The 21,672-nt window shown below is 39.4% G+C and overlaps 1 protein-coding gene across 1 annotated transcript; it reads left to right on the plus strand.

Annotated features, from left to right (window-relative positions):
* The first annotated feature begins 809 nt into the window (after positions 1 to 809).
* On the plus strand, positions 810 to 21,581 carry LOC139934587 (RING finger and SPRY domain-containing protein 1-like). Its single transcript, XM_071928867.1, has 14 exons — positions 810 to 884; positions 2,785 to 3,373; positions 3,900 to 3,952; positions 4,764 to 4,876; positions 5,491 to 5,676; positions 6,513 to 6,579; positions 7,093 to 7,224; positions 8,092 to 8,207; positions 8,903 to 9,046; positions 9,606 to 9,717; positions 10,416 to 10,518; positions 11,542 to 11,694; positions 12,071 to 12,175; positions 12,657 to 21,581. The coding sequence occupies exons 2-14, from the start codon at positions 2,919 to 2,921 to the stop codon at positions 12,760 to 12,762; spliced, it is 1,845 nt and encodes a 614-aa protein (XP_071784968.1). The 5' UTR covers positions 810 to 884; positions 2,785 to 2,918; the 3' UTR covers positions 12,763 to 21,581.
* Positions 21,582 to 21,672: the final 91 nt, after the last annotated feature.

Below are 21,672 nucleotides of genomic sequence, written 5' to 3' on the forward strand. Positions count from 1 at the left end.
GACCCCTTTGACGCCAGTGACGATTTCCCCTAATTGGGTTTGAACACAGTTCTCCAGCTTTAGCAAACTGAGGGTGCTATTTTCCACATCAAATAGCCGCCACTGACGTCACGATTCCTTTGTCGCGCGGGTTTGTTTGACCCCGCGTTTTTCAGAAACTTGGCTTGGAGCGTGCTGGAGAAAAACCCATATTGTGTTAATGTGAGGTAAGAGACTCGTTATATTTTGTTTATGTTTCCTATGGACTGCAGCTATTACAAAACTGTAATATCTATATATTTGAGATCATCATTTTATTGGCTGTTTAAATTACCTCATGTCTGGAAAAAAAAAGGAAACATTGTTTCTGCCATGGGCTCAAACCGGGGACACTGCGCGTATAGGGCTGGCTCAGTGATAACCACCACGCTACGGAAACTGACGACAAATTCCAATGTTCAGTTTTGTTTTTTCGAGGGATTATACGTTACGGAGCTTTACAAAGGAACATACGTGAGAAAAAAAAACTTTGTAAAATAATCCGCGTGCGAACTACTAAAACAGTTTGTGTGCGAACGAAAAAAGAAAATCGTTCGCACGCAGATTTTTTGTTTTAAAAATTACCACAAGATTGTCTTTATCCCTAGCAAGTACCGCGCGAAGTGCGGCATCCCGCTAGTCCACTATCAATCACTCTGTCGTCGTCTGTGCCCACCAAGACTTGCTCGGTCGGTTTGCGGAACACAATATTGCAAAGTAACCGGGCGATTTGTGGCGACTCTATTTCTTAACCAGACTAAAATTGTCTACCTTGCAACACACGTAGACGTCGAAGACAAGACGAAATACGTCATTGATACATACGCTATACATTTTTGGGGACTGGTGAACTTCTGCGTGAGAAGGTAAAATAATTTGTAATATCGGATCAAGTTTTTGATTTTTTGTATGAAAAAATAAATTTATTTAAAGGAGAGTTTGAAATTTTTGCTGTTTATTCAGTTGCTTAGGTTTCAAAACGGACCGAATGTGGTGGTGTGATGTGCCGCTTATTTAGTGTACCGTCCGGCGTCCGTGCCGGCCGTGTTTCTGTAAAAAAGGTGAAACCGTTCGATGTGTTCCCTCAAATAAAGTCAAAACTGCCTCATAAAAAAACTGCAAAAACCCTGGATAGTATATCGTAGTGTTTTTATAACTTCGCAATATGCTGCTTGTCCAATTTTCGGACAATAAACCTGAAGTGAACCCTGTGTAAGAAGAGGTTGTCATCAGGGCACATAACCTGCAGTGCCAGTAGAAACTAGAACTAGAAAATAAAACAGTAAATTTTTGTTTAGTAAAGTACAGTAGAGCGGTTGGTGACTTACTGACTAAGCTTAATTATCCTTAAAATCCACTGAAAAATTGTTACTTCCTGAATAGAAAAAGTATTGTACTTTTGTTATTGTTGGAACCAGAGGCGAAACTTAGCTCTCTCCCAAATTTATGTGTGCATTTTCTTTCACATAGGATGGGGTATTATACATAACATAGTTGCGATAGCGTAACCCTCTTCGCCATCGGCAGGAGGGTTACGTTATCGCAACTATTTCACACACTACTCCTTGTCCTAGAATAGAACTATGAATAAGGTTCGTTCTGCTGTCATCTTCTTCCACGAATGTGGGGACGATAGCGGAACAGACCTAATAAAATAAGGAGTAGGGTCTTACTCTTTGTATATATGCATCCGCAATTTGGCTTTTTGGCCGCCATGTTTGCATTTTTAATAAACCAATAATAATTACCTGAATTTCAGCTCAAAATTGTGGTAACAGATAGCGGAACGAACCCTCATTGTAATGTAGGGGTAATCATTATCATCCATCCAAATATGGAGAAAGGAAATCCATGCTATTGACCCCTTGCACGCACGCCACATGCGGCGACTGTCGTAGCCTCACCATTTTGGTTGGCAGTTATATGTAAACGCTGCGTCGTTTAAAAGTAATACGTACTTCACTGAATAATGGATAAGTCACAGTGACTTTGCCCACCAGTATGGCACATCCAAGATTATTATAGGCTACATGCACAGGTGAATTGGGTCAATTGCAGGTAGTACTAGGCTGACCTACTGGAAACTTTTTATCATTCGGACATGACGCCAGATAATGTCTAAATATTATTTTAAAAACGGGTCCTGTAATTTTATGGAAATATTTATTTTATGGAAAATCAAGTACAACACCATAGACATTTTGATAGAATTTTGATGAAGGCAAGTGTAACCGAAGGCAAACTGTAGCAACATAGGCAGGCCTGTATGCTTCGTTTTTGAAAGGGCAAGGGCACCAAGGCGTTGGCAATGGCAAGGGGCAACGGAGGCAATCGCCTCCGTTGCCTGACATAGGCAGCTATGCAAGGTAGGTCTCCATGTTTACCGGGCACTGTATGTAATGGTCTATTTCTTCCAAGAAAAGCTATGTGAGACACAATGTAACCATACACAAGTTGAATCCATTGTCATGAAGAGCAACTATAAATATAAATATTAATAGTAAACTTGCGGGTACAACTATGGGTAAAAACTCTTTTGAAGGAGTGGTGGCTCTGAAAAGAGCCGATTTGGTCGCGACGTTTCGAATAGTATGCTCTGCTCATCTTCAAGAGTTTTTACCCATGGTTGTACCCGCAAGTTTACTGTTAATATTTAGTTGCTCTTATTCTCCACACCATGCAAAGCTTCAAACACCATTACATTGTCAATTGTCATGTGCTTTAAGCTTTTTAATAACAATTGATTTGTTTTCCCTAAATGTACAGGAGTCTGTTCGAAAGTACACTTTCTTCTCACTTAGCAGCAAACAGGAACTTGACTTATAACGCAAACTCCATTAGGCTTCATAGAAGGGAGTTCCTTGGAGGAATGTCTTCATAGATGCTCCTCCTACCCACCAATGATAGTATCAGTCTGGGCGAGCTACCTTCTAGTTCAAGATCCACCTCCTCTACTTGTACATGTCAGCAAGTCCTTAAACTCTGGCTTAGTGACCCTCGCTCGAGGAATCCTTCACATGGGGATTTCCTGCTTCAGTAAAGACCGCAGCAGACCAACGTGCCGACACAGTCAGAGTCACCGTCACAATCGTCATGGCCAACACCACCAACCGGTGAGGGTTCAACATTTGGCCGGCGTCCAGTCGGTTCAGCAGAGCATGCAGAGACAGCAGCCCAGACAGAGTAACGGACGCTTCCCGCCTGGCGGGCGTGGGAACGCTGGACACCCGAATCTGTCGCCCTCAACGACGACGGGGATGTCGTCTAGCGATTGCGATGACGATGAGGATGAGGATACGTATGTTGAAGCGCTCGTATCAAATACACTTCTTATCATCAGGAGATTAGTGGACAAGTAGGTAGTCAGTTTATCAAACTTTTGAGTAACGTACAGCCTACACTTTGTGTAATAATCATTTATATTCGGTGTGACAAGAACCGATACAATTGGTGAGTTTATCTGCCTCTACATGTGTACATGTAATAATTTATCTCCAGTGTGACAAGAACCAAATATATAATTATTGCTCGATGTGATGAGGCCCAGTGAAAACAGAAATCTGTACATCTGAAGGCCCAAATCAGATTTTTAACCAATAGTCTCGTGAACAGTGTTGATATGCTGAAGTATCGTGATTGATGAGTGCCCAGGGCTCTAATTTTATCCTGGATCGCTGGCTCAGGGCAACTAGTTTTAGTGTAAGGCCACTAAACTTTATGACTGGACAATTCCGGAAGTCTGGTGTTGTTTTTATTTGAATATTAATTAAGAATAGTACCTCTTTGTTTATACTCTCCTGAAAAAGGGGAACAAGGAGGAAATCTTACGTTTTGGGAGACCATTGATGGTTTTGTTTGTGTTTTTTGTTTTACGTGTTTAGTGACCCGGAACCACCCTATTCCATGCTGAGACTTCATGACACTGCTGAAAGTGGTACGTTTGGATAAGACTTAATTTCAGTAGACTTGTCTTAGTCCTGATAAATTGAGTTTCAAGTCCTGAGAGGCACTGAACACTGTTGGTAATAACTCACTAAAACTTACTTGGTAATGAGTGACGGGAACCTTTTGATAGTATTAAAAACATTGTGAGAAACAGCTCCCTTTTTGAAGTAACATAGCTTTTGAGAAATGTTTTGAGTATGGAAGAACGACTTTCGATCTGAAGCCTCTCTCAGGCATCTGAAATCACAACAAAAATCTAAATTGTATTACTTTGAAAGAAACTCTTTCTCACACAGTTTGTACTATCAACAGCTGCATTGTTTTATCAACAAGTTGATATCTACAGCTGCGGCTACAACTGTTGCTAGGGTGTTGTTAAGGATGTCCTATACTTCAACTCATAAAGGCGCAGAAATCTAGCCATGGCCGAAGCTGATAACTCTGTCCCGGCCATAGTTTAATTGTCACGCGTCCTGGCCTAGCGGTTAAGAGCACCGGACTGGAGCACGTTTTTGAACCAAGTGCACTTATTGAGAAGAGAAGGGGTTCGCCCCGGTGTTCCTGGTTTGATTGGCTGCATATTGGGCCACAACACTTTGTTAACCATTACATGGTGCAATGTAATTCTCATTATTCAAACTTAGTCCCACATACTTTGCAAGAAAATACTTAATGCTGAAGGGCCCTTAGCAACACTGAGTGAGGGATATGGGCGCTATATAAGCAGCCACTATTATAAGTATTATTATTGTTTATATTAATATTATTCATTCTTTTGGCGTTATTTCTTTGGATTGCAGAACGTGGTTGGCTGAGAGTAGTCTTATCAATGATTCGTGTGATTCCGATGGAGGATGGTCTGGGACCTGCTGTAATAACCCTTCTCATTGATGAGTGTCCTTTACCGACAGTGGTAAGTCAAATTATGAACAGTAACAGGTTGTGAATTCTGACTATTAGTTAGCTTTAAACGATGTTAAATTTGCATCGGGGGAAGAAGTATATTAATTTTGGATTTACCCTTGCACTGATGTTTAAGCACTATAAAATTAAGAAACTTCCTAAAGCCCGGTTCATACTTCCTGCGAATGCGAAGCGAATAATGATGTAACAAAACTCGCAACACTGAATTTCATAGCAGTTCAGCTCTGCTTAACTCACTTGCGAATACCGCTGCGAAAGGATAGTTGTGACGTCAAATTCACCTCATATTCGCTTCGCATTCGCAGGAAGGATGAACCGGCCTTAAGTTCTGTGAATTGTTTTTGAACACACGACCCTTGCAATTCTAGAGCAGACATCTTACCAACTAGACCACCGAGATTGCCCAGCAGCTAGAAGCAGTTTGAATTATTTAGCTCTTATTGCCGTAAATTTTAAGAGTGGTTAACAAAGGTATACCTTCCCTTTAAAGTTGTAAATGGTATTCAGATTATGTGAATGAAATAAGTCGTCTGTTACTGCTTCCATAGGAAACGATCCATAGGCTTTACAGGTCTCTGTTATTGTCTGTTACTGCTTCCATAGGAAACGATCCATAGGCTTTACAGGTCTCTTCGGATCTCTAAAGAACTGTCTGAGGAGGCCGAGGTATACGCAGCCAGACATCGGAACATTACAACTGTCTTGGGCTGTCTCGCTGAGAAGCTGGCTGGGCCTAAGAGTATCACCATGCTGACCAACAATGTCCTGCAGTACCTACTTGCTAACTTGGTGAGTTCAGGCCTGTGAAATCTCCTCTTTAACCCTTAAGCACACTATCGCCCGGAGGCGCCCTGCGTTGTACCCGGTATGGTGGTTTCAGTCTTCCGCCGTGTTCAGTTTTCCGGGTGACGTAGCCGGACATTTCAGCACATTGTTCGAACTGTTTTAGCTTTCTGGCGTGTTCAGTTTTCCGGGTGACGTAGTCAGACACAAATACCGCCGTGAGTACCCTGGCGAGTACTGTAGTTCTCTCAGTGACCCCAAATCGTTTCTATTTCGATTCTTTTCTGTTTAGTCATATATTGCCCTATCTTTACAGGTATTCATGCGTACAACTTTAAGCAGGTCACACTGCTTGTGCCACTGCCACTGGTTAAATACAGGATAATTTGCTTGGTCTTCACACCAAATTCTCTCATACAATCCGCGCATTTGCCGCTCGTTGTACTCGTGGACGCCGCCATGACAGCTACCGGAGAGTTATACACGGATGACTCAATACGGCACTAAAAATTGACTACTTTTGCTTGCTGTGCGCAGGCATCACATGACGTAATGTTACCGTAGTTTGGTCATTCGGAAAACTGAACGGGGCGGAAAGTTGAAACCGCCACAGCGGCATACCGCCCGCACGCGCCCGCGCAGTTTGACATGGTGTACCTTGGGTTATAAACATGCGATTAAAACGCAGCAAACAGCCATAGATAGACAGTGTAAAAATAGCACATGGTCCACATAAGAATTTTTCTATTTTTTTCCTATTTTTTTTTCGTAACTGGATCGCTCGGCCACCACTACTAGTTAAATAAATGTTGTTGAGTGTCCATTTCTATTCTCTCACTCAGAACCTGAAGTTGAATCCACAAGTTGTTCTCTTCTCACTGATAGCGTTGGAGAAGTTTTCACAAACGTGTAAGTACCAAACACTTTCCGGCTTACAAAAAGATGTATTGAGCTGAAATACGGATGAGGTTTTAACATGGCTCTGTTTTAAATTGTGCATTCATAAATATCTGCGACAGTTAGACCATTCTGGTTGGTCAATAGGAGATCCCTCGGCACGTATAAAAATGCAATATAAGCACTGTGAAGAGTGTTCAAACATGGCCTAAAGAAATTGAGTCAAAAGAGGGTGCTATTTGACTTTGTGCAATGTACAAATTTCATCTTTTTTTTAAAAACTATTTATTTTGACCCACCCAAATATAAACTTCGATTTTGAAATGTTGAAAGACTATGTAATATACACTAAACACTGTAGAACAAATCAAAGCCTTTAATTGAAGCAGAAATTTTCAATGGCTTTTCCTGGCCTGAAGCATGCAACATTGTAGTTGAAACAAAAGGGGGCATTATATAAGAACAGTTAATTATTATCATTATTTATTTATTTATCAATTTGTCTCTTTTATCTTGACTTTATAGCTGAAAATAAGATCACCATCTCCAATGGCGGCATAAGACAGTACCTTCTTCCCCTTGAGAAGTACGCCTCAAGTGAGAACCTCCTTCTCAGACAAGTCGGATTCTGTGCTCAGTGGTGTCTGGATAACCTATGTAAGTCTCAGGAATCTTTTTACTCTCTCCAAGTAGCCGTCGATTTCAAAGAAACTTAATGCAATTGCCGAAGTCAGCTTGCGCAACATTTATTGCGTAAATTGTGCGCCACTAATAAAAGAAATCTTGCATGAGTGGACGCAGCTGAAGTTTCTTGTAACCTAAGTTAGAGGCATCTTTTTATTCATGCCAAGAAGCTGCCGATTTCACGAAACGTTTCGCAATTGTGTAAGTCCACTTTCGCAATATTTATTGCATAAGATGTGCACCACTAGCACAAGAAATCTTGCACGAGTGGGCAACTGACTTTTTTTTCAAATCGGCTACAGGGCATGGTGCGTGGGAGGGGCATGGTGCGTGGGAGGGGCATCTACAAGACTGCTGGGATGGTAGCTGAAAATCTTTACTGGACCAGAAGTTTTGTTTTACAGAACAAATCAGTGTCATTGTCATTTCATTATTATTGTCATTCCTGTCAGCATCAGCATCGTCAATAAGTGTAACCCTCACCTTGAAGCGCGCATCCAGCCTTGAGATGTTGAGTGATTTCTTATAATTAAAATCAACCAATCAATCAATCATTAAATAAATAGGTGAATACCTCTATTAACGATCCATTAATATCTGTTAAAAGATGGAAATTTGCATCAGTGATAAAGAATATTATTATTATTTTTTTTTTCATATACACCGTTGTGTGTTAGCACTGTATACTCAAGTACTTCACCGAGCTCTGTAAAAAAAAATCACTGGCATGCCTCATTTTACTCAGGTGGGATTCGAACCCACAGCCTTTACACAAGAACTTGTTAATACTATCATTATTATTATACTGATTAATACACCTTTTTTGTTTGTTAATCCTAGTTGTGGTTGAGGGAAGACCCTTCACGTACGAGTCAGTGTCTTTACAGAGGTGCAACGCAATGCTGAATGATAAAGATGTCAGCGAATATCTGAAGATAACACCAACAGGTCTGGAGGTAAGACAAGAAAGAACATCTTAAACTTTAGTGCATGATGACATAGAAATCTAGCCGTAGCCAGAGGCACGGCCTAAGTCTCCACTAAGTCTGCTGTGGAATTTTTGTGGGGAAGGAGAGTCTAGCAATAGTAAATCGGGCACTTAATATGTGACAGGCTCTACAAAAATGAGTCACTTGTCGCACAACCCACTTTCCAGTACAGGGCTGTTGAGTGATGGGAGGGTGAACAAAAAGTTATTTTTAATTCTTTTTTTTAATGTGGTTTTATGATTCTTTAGGGTCTATTTTTTCACATTTTGTGAACAAAAACCTTAGTTTTTGATCGATGAAGGTGAAGGTCATCCGCTAGACATCAATAGGTGATGTTTTTATTAAACTGGCTGTTTCCACAGTATGGGTCATTTTCAGATTGTGACATAATCTGTTTTACAAAAGGTCATAACTTTTGAACCAAACATCATACAAGTGTGTAAGATATGTCAAACTGAGGCTTGTTGTTTGCTCTTTTCAGCTATTTATAAAACTCAATAAGTAAATTTTCCCACTTCGTGATTCGTTTTTGCAGAGCCCATCACATGTATGTTTTCTTCTTTAAAACACCTTCAGACATTTCAGAAACTTACTGTAAATTTTTGTCCTCTGTTGCTCATTTTTTCTTCGGATGGTTTCCATGTTGTTTGTTTCGCCTACAGGCTCGTAGTGATGCCTCATCATTTGAAAGTGTTCGGTGTACATTCTGCGTGGATGCCGGGACGTGGTACTATGAGGTCCGTGTCATTACAGATGGCGTCATGCAGATCGGCTGGGCCACTAAGAACAGTAAATTTCTCAATCAGGTACGACCCGAACAAAAGTGTGTCCCCTGAGGATTTTTGAAATTCTGTATAAGTTTGAAATTCTGTATAGTTTTTACATTTTTTGTTCAATATTTAGATTGGTTTGCAGTAACACCTTGTAATGGTATTACTTAGCTGTGTAGTTTGTTTGTGTCAGAACTTGTCTGTTATTCTACTACAACTGATCGGAGGATTTGTTTTTCTTAGTCCTGCTTTGACCTGGTCCCACTTTCATGGCTCTGCGTAACGCTGAATTCTGCGCTACTGATCGCCGTTCTCCGCCTACAAGCAAGCGCTGAATTTCTGCGCCAGATGTGTAAGGGCAGAATGCCTAGTAGTGTGGAGTACGCACGCAAGCCAAAATTCCCTGCTAACCCGTGAATACGCTTAGTAAGCACAGAATTCCCTGCTTCCGCAAGCACCAATTCTTTGCTTACGGTAAGCAGAGCCATGAAATTGGGCCCTGGACTAAAACAAGACTGGAGCTTAATAGTGGTGTTCAAGAGAAGAGGACCATCTAATGTCGGTAATTGATACTTGTATGTATTTGCTTTTACAGGAGGGGTATGGTATAGGAGATGATGAGTTTTCCTTCTCCTATGATGGTTGTCGGCAGCTTCTCTGGTACAAAGCAAGGAGTAGACAGCATCGTCATCCAATGTGGAAAGCAGGTAATATGAATAACAATAATAACAAGTTCTTTTAAAGCGCATTTCACAATAATTGTCTCAATGCGCTTTGAATTTAAATGTGCCTTAGTCATTGGGCCAATAACATCCCTTTAATCTTTCTCAGCTCCCTGGGGAGTTGTACAACCTTGGCCTGGTAGCTAGAGGAAGTTCGAAAATCCTATGTATTAGCAGCGGGTACTGCTAGGATTTACTGTGCTAACACACATTGGTTTAAAGGGTCTATGTAACTTTTGTAGGACAAAAAACACAATGTCCACAGATTTAGACTAAACTTACACAGTGTGAAGATAATGATAGTAGAATGCTTCACTGAAAATATTCTGTGCTGAGGTGCTGTAGTTTTTGGGAAATGAGTAAAACAATGTGATGAAAATAATTTTCGTCTCATTTACAAACGTATTTTCATGACATTGTTGTACTCTTTTCTCAAAAACTACAGCACTTCAGTAAGTAATATTTGAAGGGAAGCTTTCCACTATCATTATCTTCAAACCCTGTAAGTTAAATGTAAATCTAAGGACATTTTGAAAAGGTACCCAAATCCTTTAAATGGGTAAATGCAAAATTAATATTCCCGATGCAAACTTAGCATCTATTATTTTCAATCCAATAATGTTCTAACAACTTGATGCTACATGACCTTCAAAGCATTTGAAACTTGGTATCAATCTTTACAGGGGACATCGTTGGGTTTCTGCTGGATTTGGAACGTCAAGAAATTCTCATCTCACTCAACGGGCAGTTCCTGCCTCCAGAAACAGACCTCTTTGAATCAGCCCAGTGAGTTTATTTTACTTCTCCTGAGAAATATTGGTAGAGTAGTGCTTTCTTAAAAGAAGTGTTTGTTTTAGTTTTAGATTGTTTAAATGTATGTAAGACATAATGACATATAATAGCATTTCAATCAAACTTGGGCATTGTGCCAGCAAAAAAGTTGGGGTAAAATTACCCACTGACATTTTTGAGGATGATTAGGATGATCAGACAGTTGTAACTTGTCGGAATTTAGATTAACCCAAATCCTCCAAAATTCTTCTATATCCGCTTTAGCCCTTTTCACACGACAAAAATGTAGCCAGGGTCCCTTGGTACAAAATGTACGAGCGTGGATTGTTTATTTGTTTTCAGCATGCGTGACTGATTTTGTGAGCTTTCACACTGAAAAGTTAAAAAACTAACAACCCTTGTACGACATGAGAGTGATATGACGAATTGGTAATCCTGATCACCTTAGTTGGACAAGATAGCACCCACAATAGCATGCGCTGAATTGGCGTTTTCACCTAGGACGTCGTTCAATAAACAAGGGTTCCTTTCACACGATGGTGTAGCCCACGTACTTGGTCAAAACTTCCGCTAGTGTAAGATTTTGTCATAGGTCCGGACCTCCGACAAAATGTTGGACAAGATTTGACAAGGGACCCTGGACACTACAAAAACTATTGTCCTTTCACACGAGGTGCATTTTGTGAAATCTTAGAACCATGCTACAGTTTAGCAAGGGACCCTTGCTAAATTGCTCTAGTGTGAAAGGGGCTTTTGTCGAAATGAAGGATTTTGAAGGACTGAGGGTCCTAAGGCCCAAATAACAATTGCTTATTATTGGGTCAGGTATTCCAAGCTTGTAAAGTCCAAATGTTGGTGTGGAGTGAAATAGGAGTGGAGGATATTGGAGGGTTGAGGTCACCTGTATACAAGTGGGCCAAGGGAGTAAGCTTTTCAAGACAATTTTTGTTTAGACCCACCCAAAAACGAAGCCACATTTTAAACTTTCCTATATCAATGTCTTCTCTTGTCACCTAGGACTGGGTTCTTTGCAGCAGCAAGCTTCATGTCTTTCCAACAGTGCGAGTTCAACTTCGGAATGAAACCATTTGCGTTTCCACCTAATGTGCCGTTCAAAACTTTTAACGACTACGCAACAATGGCGGCAGAAGATAAAGTCATCTTGCCAAGGTAAAACAAATGAACACAAGACTATTTTTAAATCAAATACTTTCTTTAAAATTTGAAAATATATTGACCAATCAAACTATTCAACTTCAGGCCTCTTTTTCTCCTGTAGATTTCGTAACTGTTTTTACTAAGTGTAAAATGTGCCCCACAGCCCATTATTTTATATATATTTTTTTATTTGAAAAACACATTTGGAAGTTTTTTCAAACTACTTTTTCAGAGTATGCTAACTATTTCTCCTGTTTTTTTTTTGTTTTTTTTAAATCGCATTTGAAGTTGAATATTTTTTTCAATCTACATTTTTTTCAGAGACTGCTAACTATTTTTTCTTTTTAATTTCTCCTAATAAAATATTTTTTGTTGGTTTGATGTTTAGACATAAAAAGATGGCTTTATTGCGACACATGAGCGTCAGTGACAGTGCCTGTAACCTCTGCTTTGACAGGGAGGCAAACGTTATACTTAAACCATGCAACCACAGGTAGGTCATCTTTTAGATGCTCTTTTTGTTTTTGGTTTAAAGGTATAGTATACCTTTGGTTTTCGGAACCATTCGTTTGCTTTAATCCTACATGAATGAAGATATGTAGTGTACAACAACAAAAACCTGTGAAAACTTCATTTCAAAAGATAGTAGCATTTTTGAGATATCTCAAAAGATAATGTTTTTAAGAATTTTTACTCCTGTTGCTAGAATTCTGTATTTTCTTATTTTTACGTTTGTCTGTGAAATTTACCAACCAAATTTCCATTTGTCGCATATTGCTTGATACTGGTATTCAGCTGTTGTTTGGTTATCCTGAAAATTACGTGGAAATTTGGTTGGTAGTCCTGTTTTTATTAAGGAAGCAGTTGCATGCTAGGCAAATTTTTGTGCTTACAGGCTTTATGAAATTGAGCCCTGTGCCTCTTGCTTCAAATTTACCATATTTTTCTTTTTCTTTTTTCCCCTTTTTTATCAGCGGAGTGTGCATGGAATGTGCAATGCAACTTGAGCAGTGTCATCTGTGCAGGAGTCCCATAGAACTACGTGCCTTGCACATTGTCACAGAGGTCGTCCAATCATGACGAAGCGATTAACAAAGAGATTGTACTTCATGTCACCCCAAATCAACGAAGGCCAAACTGGAAGGGGCGGTATGCCACTGCTTCTTGGCTGGTTAGTTATTATCGAGTATTTTGAGGTAAAATGTCAGGAACATAGCCTGTGAAAAACTTTCACTCAAGTAAGTGCTTGGGTTTTCAAGAACATGCCAGTCTTTTGCACTTTCAGTTGTTGGGACTTGCTGTTGTTGTTCTATTATTCCCTTTTTTAAATAATCCCCTTCTTGGGGAAAAGTTGAAAAAAGAAAAACATTGCAGGACTATTTTATTGTGTAAAAGTCCCTGCAGCTGCGTGTATGCCTGCATACAGCACTTGATTGGTCAGTCAAAGGTAGCAATGTTTTAGAGTGTTCTTCTTTCAAGATTTCACCAACAAATATTTGCGGGTGGGTCAAAAGAAAATACTTGGAAAATCAAATTCGATTTTCAATTTGAAAATAATTAGGAATTGTCATGGAAGTCAAAACGTGCAGGGGTGGGGGGGGGGGGGGTAAAAACAAAGTTTAGGAGAGGAAAAAACTGAAAACTTCAAAACATTGCCAATTCAGATCGGCCCCTTTCTCTTTTTGTTACATGCTTGATTGCGGATTTTTTTGTATTGGACCTGGTAGGACAACATAGAGTTGGATTCTAAGAGTTCTAACAATTTTTAATGTGTGACCCGTCACACGATGGCAAAATCTGGCATTACTTGCAAATATTCAGTTGATATTAGAATTGAAATGAATTTTATGTTCTATCTTGACATTCTATATTGTTGAGAAATACGTACCTTATTTGTCCTATGCTCCCATGTCACACACACAGTGACTGTGCCACACTCAGCGGGTAAAGCGTGTAAATGCCGCGTCACATAAAATGTGCACTACACTGTAGAAAAGACCCCTGGCATTGGCCGTCGTCAACGAGACCAAACAATGGAAATCTGTACGCACCGCGCACGCCAGACACGCAGTGGAAAACCCTCTCTCTGAACTATAAGTGCGGCCTCGCTACCATGGGCAGCGCGCCGTATCGATACCTCTCATCACTAACCCCTGGGAGGGATGTACTGAGAAACAGCGCTGATTGGCTCAGGAAATTGGTCATGCATTAGATGTCAAGTGCGTGCGCGCAGTTTTAAGATATTTGCAAGTTGATCATGCCTGCGTTTTTTATGACACAAAACACGTTTTTTTTTAACAAAAACAAAAATGTTCTTTAAGACGAAAGACATGCGTGCGCGCATAGAAAAGATTAAATATAATACGCTCATTTAAATGTGCTAGCTTATAGCACATTTAAATTTTGGGTTATGATCGAGCAAGGCATGCTGAAAAAAAAAATGGTGCAGCGAGATCGATCACCCCTGGGAACGAGGTCGCTATAAGTGTACCTTTGGGGTTTGTTTCTACTTGCAGTACACAATACACTAGACATGCGGCTTAGTTTCCCATCTGAGAGATAAGGCAAATTATAGTTGAGCGTCAGTGCTCGAAGACACAAGTGCCATGAGCAAACCCATTTTGTGACAACACCAGACGGTGCACTAGACAAAATTGTCCAACTCGTGACCTAAGAATTCCAAAAAGAATTAAGTAGATTTAATTAACATTTATCTACTCTCCAATTTTATATACAGAGTGAGAATGAATTTAAAGTGGATATATATTTTTGTGTTTGTTTTTATTATCGGTCAAAAAAGATGTGCTAATTGTATATAGTTTCCAAGCGGAGACTGGGTCGGCATTTACAACTTTGGCAGTGGCTTAAAGGCAGTGGACACCATTGGTAATTGTCAAAGACTAGCCTTCACAGTTGGTGTATCTCAACATATGCATAAAATAACAAGCCTGTGAAAATTTGAGCTCAATCGGTCACCGAACTTGCGAGATAATAATGAAAGAAAAAAAACACCCTTGTCACACGAAGTTGTGTGCGTATAGATGGTTGATTTCGAGACCTCAAGTTCTAAACCTGAGGTCTCGAAATCAAATTCGTGGAAAATTACCCCTTTCTCGAAAAACTATGGCACTTCAGAGGGAGCCGTTTCTCACAATGTTTTATACCATCAACCTCTCCCCATTACTCGTTACCAAGTAAGGTTTCGTGCTAATAATTATTTTGAGTAATTACCAATAGTGTCCACTGCCTTTAAAAGAGCACTGTAGCCAACAGCCCTATGGTTCAAGTCGCTTGATTCAGGAACAGTCAGAGAGTGAATTACCTTTAGGATTAGCAGGTTCCCATCCTAAAGGAGAAGTTAAGCTCACAATTTTTGCTTAGCAAATAAGATTAACATTTTAGACTGAATATGTTACCAGCCAAAATATTTATAAGTATGTAACTTTTAAAGGGCTGTGACCACATTCAGATAAATTTTTACACAGTGATTAAATTTGACAAACAATCATTCTTTGCAGCGTCCATTTCACTCAGAAACTAAGATGAATCCAAACTTGCCTTTAATTTAAATGTTTTGAGCCCCCAATTGATAAGGTCACTACTTGCATATTTGATGCAGTTACCGATGCTGCTGGGTAGTACTAAAGGTAGTATACAAATATTGACTGCTTCGAGTGCTATGGTTAAAACTATGACTCACGAGTAAAAGCAGTCAATATTTGTTTTATAACACCCCAAACATGTCTAAATACTGTACTATTATTATTAAGTTACAGACCTGAATGCTACAATTCATGGACGACTCGAATACAGATTGCAAACACTTTTACTTACTGTGTTGCATGAAGTGTTGTGCAATCCGAAATGGTTACAGACTATTAATTTATCATCCTCGTACACGCAACAGACATCTGGGTACTGCACGCCATGTGCTAGTCTGTCGGACTAGCGCACGGCGCCGTGTGCTAGTCTTCGGACTAGCGCATGGCAAACCGATGCACTTTCACACGGCCGTCGATTAGCAAAACTAAGACATGTCATGTGACGCGCTCTAAACCAATGAGCAGGCAGAATACTTGCAAGGGGTGTTATAAACTAGAATATTCTACTCTTCAATATAGACTAGAATAACTTGATACTTTAAAGGAACACAATGCCTTGGATCAGTCGAGTTGGTCTTTGAAAAGCTCTTATAACCGTTTGTTATAAAATGCATATGGTCAAAAACTTGACTCCCATAAATGGCCGACCGTGTTAGTCGACAAGGTAAAAGGATAACCACACAATTTAAAGTGATACGTCTTGTGTGGATCATTATATTCTACTTTTAAAATATCTATCCAACCATATGCATTTCATAACGAACGGTTTCAAAGACCAACTCGACCTACCCAAGGCAACGGTTACTTTAAAAGTCTGTCAGTTGTCATGCTGCAAGAAAAGAAAAAATGTAATTTGTGAGTAAGGTTTTTATGATGTCGATAAAGAGCCTTCTTTCAATTTGAATTCCTCATATCAAGTGTTCCTATGTCATATGGTTAGGGGCAAGCTTTTTTAAAGTTACCTAAGAGACGACGAACTTTGAAAACCTAACTCGCAAATGTCATAGGAAAAGAACTTAAATCATGAGTGCCTTAATGCAGGGTGAATGGAGGTTGCTGTTAATTTGTTTCAATGTTTATTTATTCTTGCATCTATCCTGTATTTATTCCTTGATGTGTAACCTCATTGCTCATTGTTTTTGTAAATCACTAAAATTATCATAGGGTGCGTTCGATAAGCTTCCCTGGGTCAACCCCGCAGTGCTCACTCGGGTGATCCCCTGACAAGAGCTGATCGAACGATCACACTCGCCCTCTCGCGGCGACGTCATGCACCTCAGGTCACCCCAAAGTGACCCACTCCACAAGCAGAGCATTGGGGGCTGACCCGGGTGAGCCTTGTCAAAGCTATTCGAACGTACCGGGGCAGACCAGGGTCGACCCAGGGAAGCTAAACCAACACACCCATTGTGAGATAATTAGTTGTAGTTGCTATTTGTTTCCTATAGGAAAACCTACGAAAAAAACATACTTGTTGCACAACTTTGTGTGATTTCAGATGCATAATAAAAGGCTTCAGGCCTGAAGTCTTTTATTATTGAGTGAGAAATTACATCTTTCTCAAAAACTATGTTACTTCAGAAGGAGCCGTTTCTCACAACGTTTTATACTATCAACAGCTCTCCGTTGCTTGGTAACAAGTAAGTTTTTATGCTGTCACGTATTTTTAAGAATTTAGTTGATATCAGCATGAAGCTGGGACCGGATAGCTGCGATTCAGAAAATGGTCGCAACAAAAGGAAAGAAACAAATAGAATAGTCAACTCTCATTGATTTTGTCATAAACTGTGTCCTAAACAGTCCACCCTGCAAAATGTATTTAATTTGTTACAACATAATAACCCGCTTATAACCCTGTAATATTTTGTAAATTGGTTAACTATCCAGAAGTAACTTGTACATATCTTGGCCTTTGAAAGCTAAAGATATGTGCATTTGTGTAAATATGCTAGACAGTCTTATCTCTAAAAAGGAAGGACACACTGTCCTCCCATGGAGGTATGGTCCTCAATACTCTTTGACAGGAATACTATTTTGTTGTTTCTGTTTTTATATGGGAGGTTTTGGTTAAATTTATTCTTTTTGGAATATTGTTTAGTTTGTTATTGAGGAGGGGGGGGCTAAACTAACCACTGTTAACCATATACATTTTATATATTATATAAGTTATCCTTAGAGGTAATTACTTATTCGTACAGTCTGCAGACCTGATGTTTCACGGAAGCAAAGTAGGCGATTGCCTCCATGCCCCCTGGGCCCAATTTCATACAGCTGCTAAGCACAACGATTTGCTAAGCATGACATTTCTTCCTTGGTTAAAACAGGATTACAAATCAAATTTCGACGTGATTTTCAGGATAAGCAACCAACAGCCGAGTTCAAGCAATATGCAACAAATGGAAATTTGGTTGGTAAAGGTTGGTAAAAGAATTGCAAAGGTTGTATGTTTTTATCACAGAAGAAATTTCATGCTAAGCAAATTTGTGTGCTAAGCAGATATATGAAATTGGGCCCTGGTCATTGCCATGGAGCCCAATTTCCGTAAAGAGTGCCCTTTACAAAGGAGAAAATGCCTTGGTGCCCTGCCCTTCCAAACATTAATCATACAGGCTAAAAAAAACTAGAAACCAGTGTTTGGGGGGTTAAATGCTCAGTAACTACTAGCCTTGACCGAGGTGTTGGTGTTATATTTTCATTTAGTTATTTGTTTCTTGTTTTCCTATTGCGCTATTGCGCTACCTGTCCGTGTAATCTCTGTAATGTATACACAGTGCTTGCGTGGTGTGCTGACGGCCTATGTATGCAGACAGTGGGTGTGTTCGATTAGCTTCCCTGGGTTGACCCTGATGCGGGGCTCACTCGGGTGAGCCCCTGACAAGAGCTAATAGAACGATCACACTCCCAATCTCGTTGTGTTATCATGCACATTGGATCACCCCCAAGTTATCTACTCTACAAGCAGGGCACTGGGGGCTGACCCGGGTGAGCCCCTGGAATGACGTCAAAGCTATTCGAACGCACCAGGGGCAGACCGGGGTCGACCCAGGGAAGCTAAACGAACGCACCCATAATATACAAGTGCGGGTGATCCACACACAGTAGGGGGCGCTGTACTCAGTGTGATACACAAACTATGCATAGTGTACATCACGCGTAGATTTATGCCATCTTTTTCAAAGTGGAAACTGTGATCACCTTGAGCAAGGCTAAGTAACTACTGGACATTGTCCCTTCTGTTGGCAAGTTATTGTGTCACACACTAGGGAAATTGCTGCCTGCCCAAAGTTTGGATGCACAGTCATCTACCTTGTATTACTTAACAATCTTGAGGGAGTCTAGTTGGTAAGACACTGCTCTAGAACTGCAAAGGTCCTGGGTTCGAATCCTACCTGAGTAATATGCCTGTGATTTTTGTTTTGCTACAGACCTCAGGAAAGTACCGAGTATGGAGTGCTTACATACATCGGTGTACATGGGCCAAACCAAAATGGATATTCTTCATCCCGATAAAATTTAACATAAAATCTTGAGGTTCACCACAAAGCACTCCTTTATCGTTACTAACAATTCAACTGTTGCGTTGATCAAAATGTATTACATGTAATTGAATTTTAGAAAAATTTACAGAATAAATGAACTCTTGGAAATGTTTTAATGATATAACAAAAACGCTTTTTGCATATTTAGTTCTGGATGTATCTTTTATTGTTCATGCAGGTCAAATGTTTGTTGTAACTTTTTTTTATATTAGACAAAACAGGAACAAATGTGCCCAACAAGTCAATTTCTAGCTATATTTGAATCTCACCAAATATTAAAAGCAAGACAATTTTTTATAACGGGGAAAACAAAGTACTACTTTTAAGTAAATAAATGTTTTTGGGGTTGAACAAAGAATTGACAAGAGTGGGATTCGAACCAACGACCTCCGGATTTACGTGCCGGCGCTCTACCAACTGAGCTACATGTATCTAGCCCTATATTGGCGGTGTCCCTATTTTGTCAATATCTTTGTTCGGGGGTGCCAGTCAGAAGCCATGTTTCTTAAAAGAATATTTATTTTAAAGGCAGTGGACACTATTGGTAATTACTCAAAATATGTATTATCATAAAACCTTTCTTGACTACGAGTAATGGGGAGAGGTTGAGAGGAAAACATTAAGAAAAACAGCTCCCTCTGACGCAGTTTTCGAGAAAGAAGTAATTTTCCACAAATTTGATTTCGAGACCTCGGATTTAGAATTTGAGGTCTCGAAATCAAGCATCTGAAAGCACACAACTTCGTGTGGCCATGGTGCGACAAGGGTGTTTTTTCTTTCATTAATGTCTCGCAACTTCGACGACCGATTGAGCTCAAATTTTCACCGGTTTGTTATTTTATGCATATATATGTTGAGATACACCAACTGTGAAGACTAGTCTTTGACAATTACCAATAGTGTCCAGTGTCTTTAACAATACTCATCAAAATAGTACCAGCATTATAGTAATATAATAGCGTTGTTGCAACATACTAATAAAATAACTGTATTATTGCCAAAATTTGAAGGGAATAATTTCTCCAAATAGTTTACACTATCAACAGCATACATGTAAATGTCACCACATGAATTTTTATAGTTTATTTTTATTTTTAGTGTTAACCAATCTATAACCCTACTTAATGCATAGCTGAGAAGCAGATGGTAAATTATGTACAAAGAAATCAATAGATACAAAAATAATAGTATAATACTATAAATAGAAGCAGTTTACAAAACTTACAAAAACACCATAACTACTGTATGAATATAAATGTTCTTTACAATAACATATTAAACAAATCCAGTACTGTAGATTTTGAGGCTATAAAATGGAATACAATTTCAGATGCAAACCCTGTACAAAACATATAATATATAATTTAGCACCTTATAAGGGTTTACAAGGTGCTACCGCGCATACAGCAGCCACAGCCAAGAACACCAGGGCAAACCCCTTATCTTTTCGATAAGTGCACTGGGTTCTTTTGCATGCGTTACACAACACATGGGACCAACGGCTTTACGTCCCATCCGAAGGACGAAGCAATGGCTAAGTGCTTGCTTAAAGGCAGTGGACACTATTGGTAATTACTCAAAATAATTATTGGCATCAAACCTTACTTGGTAAAGAGTAATGGGGAGAGGTTGTTAGTATAAAACATTGTGAGAAATGGCTCCCTCTGAAGTGACATAGTTTTGGAGAAAGAAGTAATTTCCACGAATTCGGTTTCGAGACCTCAAGTTTAAAACTTGAGGTCTCGTAAAACTTGAGGTCTCGAAATCAAGCACACAACTTCGTGTGACAAGGGTGTTTGTTTCTTTCATAGTTATCTCGCAACTCCGACGACCGTTCGCGCTAAAATTTTCACAGGTTTGTTATTTTATGCATATGTTCAGATACACCAAGTGAGAAGACTAGTCTTTGACAATTACCAATAGTGTCCACTGGCTTTAAAGGCAGTGGATTGTTAAACAAGAAGCGGCTGTTAAACAAAACTAACAAAAACCCAATGAATATTATACTTCACAAGTACATATTATTAAACAAATCTAGTACTGCAGATTTTGAGGCTGAAAAATGAATAAAATTTCAGATGAAAACCCTGTACAAAACATATAAATCATCCAGTTTAAATGCATTTAAACCTTTTCTCCTTTGGGATCAAAAAGGGTCAGCTCTTCACCTTTAAATATGGAAGCAGATTAAAAAAACACCAATAGCTATTGTGTGACTACACCTCTCTTAATATTCATGCACTGACATCATCAGTTTAACCCAAAATTAATGAGGCCATCGGCGCACGCCACGCCATTAACAGTACCAGCCACTCAATCCAAGTTGCTGTGGCTGCGCCAATAGCCTCGTTTTGGGTTTATTGTGATGTCATGCATAAATATTAAGAGAGGCGTATTTTATACTTCACAAGTACATTTATTCTTTAAAAAGTCAGTTACTGCAGATTTTTAGGCTATAATATGAATACAATTTCAGTTGAAAACTTTGTACAAAACATATATAAACAATCCAGTTTGTTAATTTAGAAAAATTTCTTTTGCAGCTAAAAAGAAAGCATATTCTTTGCCTTAGATTTTAGTTTGACTGTTAACACTGGTGACATCACAGTTTGTTCAACACTTTGCAGAAGAACATAAAACCATTGTGTCTCAGTGACATTAAAGGAACACGTTGCCTTGGATCGGTCGAGTTGGTCTTTGAAAAGCGTTTGTAACCGTTTTTTTATAAAATGCATATGGACAGAAAGATGTTGTAAAAGTAGAATACAATGATCCACACAAACATGCCTCGAAATTGCGTGGTTTTCCTTTTACCTCGTCGACTAACACGTCGGCCATTTATGGGGGTC

Source organism: Asterias amurensis, chromosome 3 (genome assembly GCF_032118995.1).
Source record: "Asterias amurensis chromosome 3, ASM3211899v1".
In the NCBI taxonomy this organism is placed as follows: Eukaryota; Metazoa; Echinodermata; class Asteroidea; order Forcipulatida; family Asteriidae; genus Asterias; species Asterias amurensis.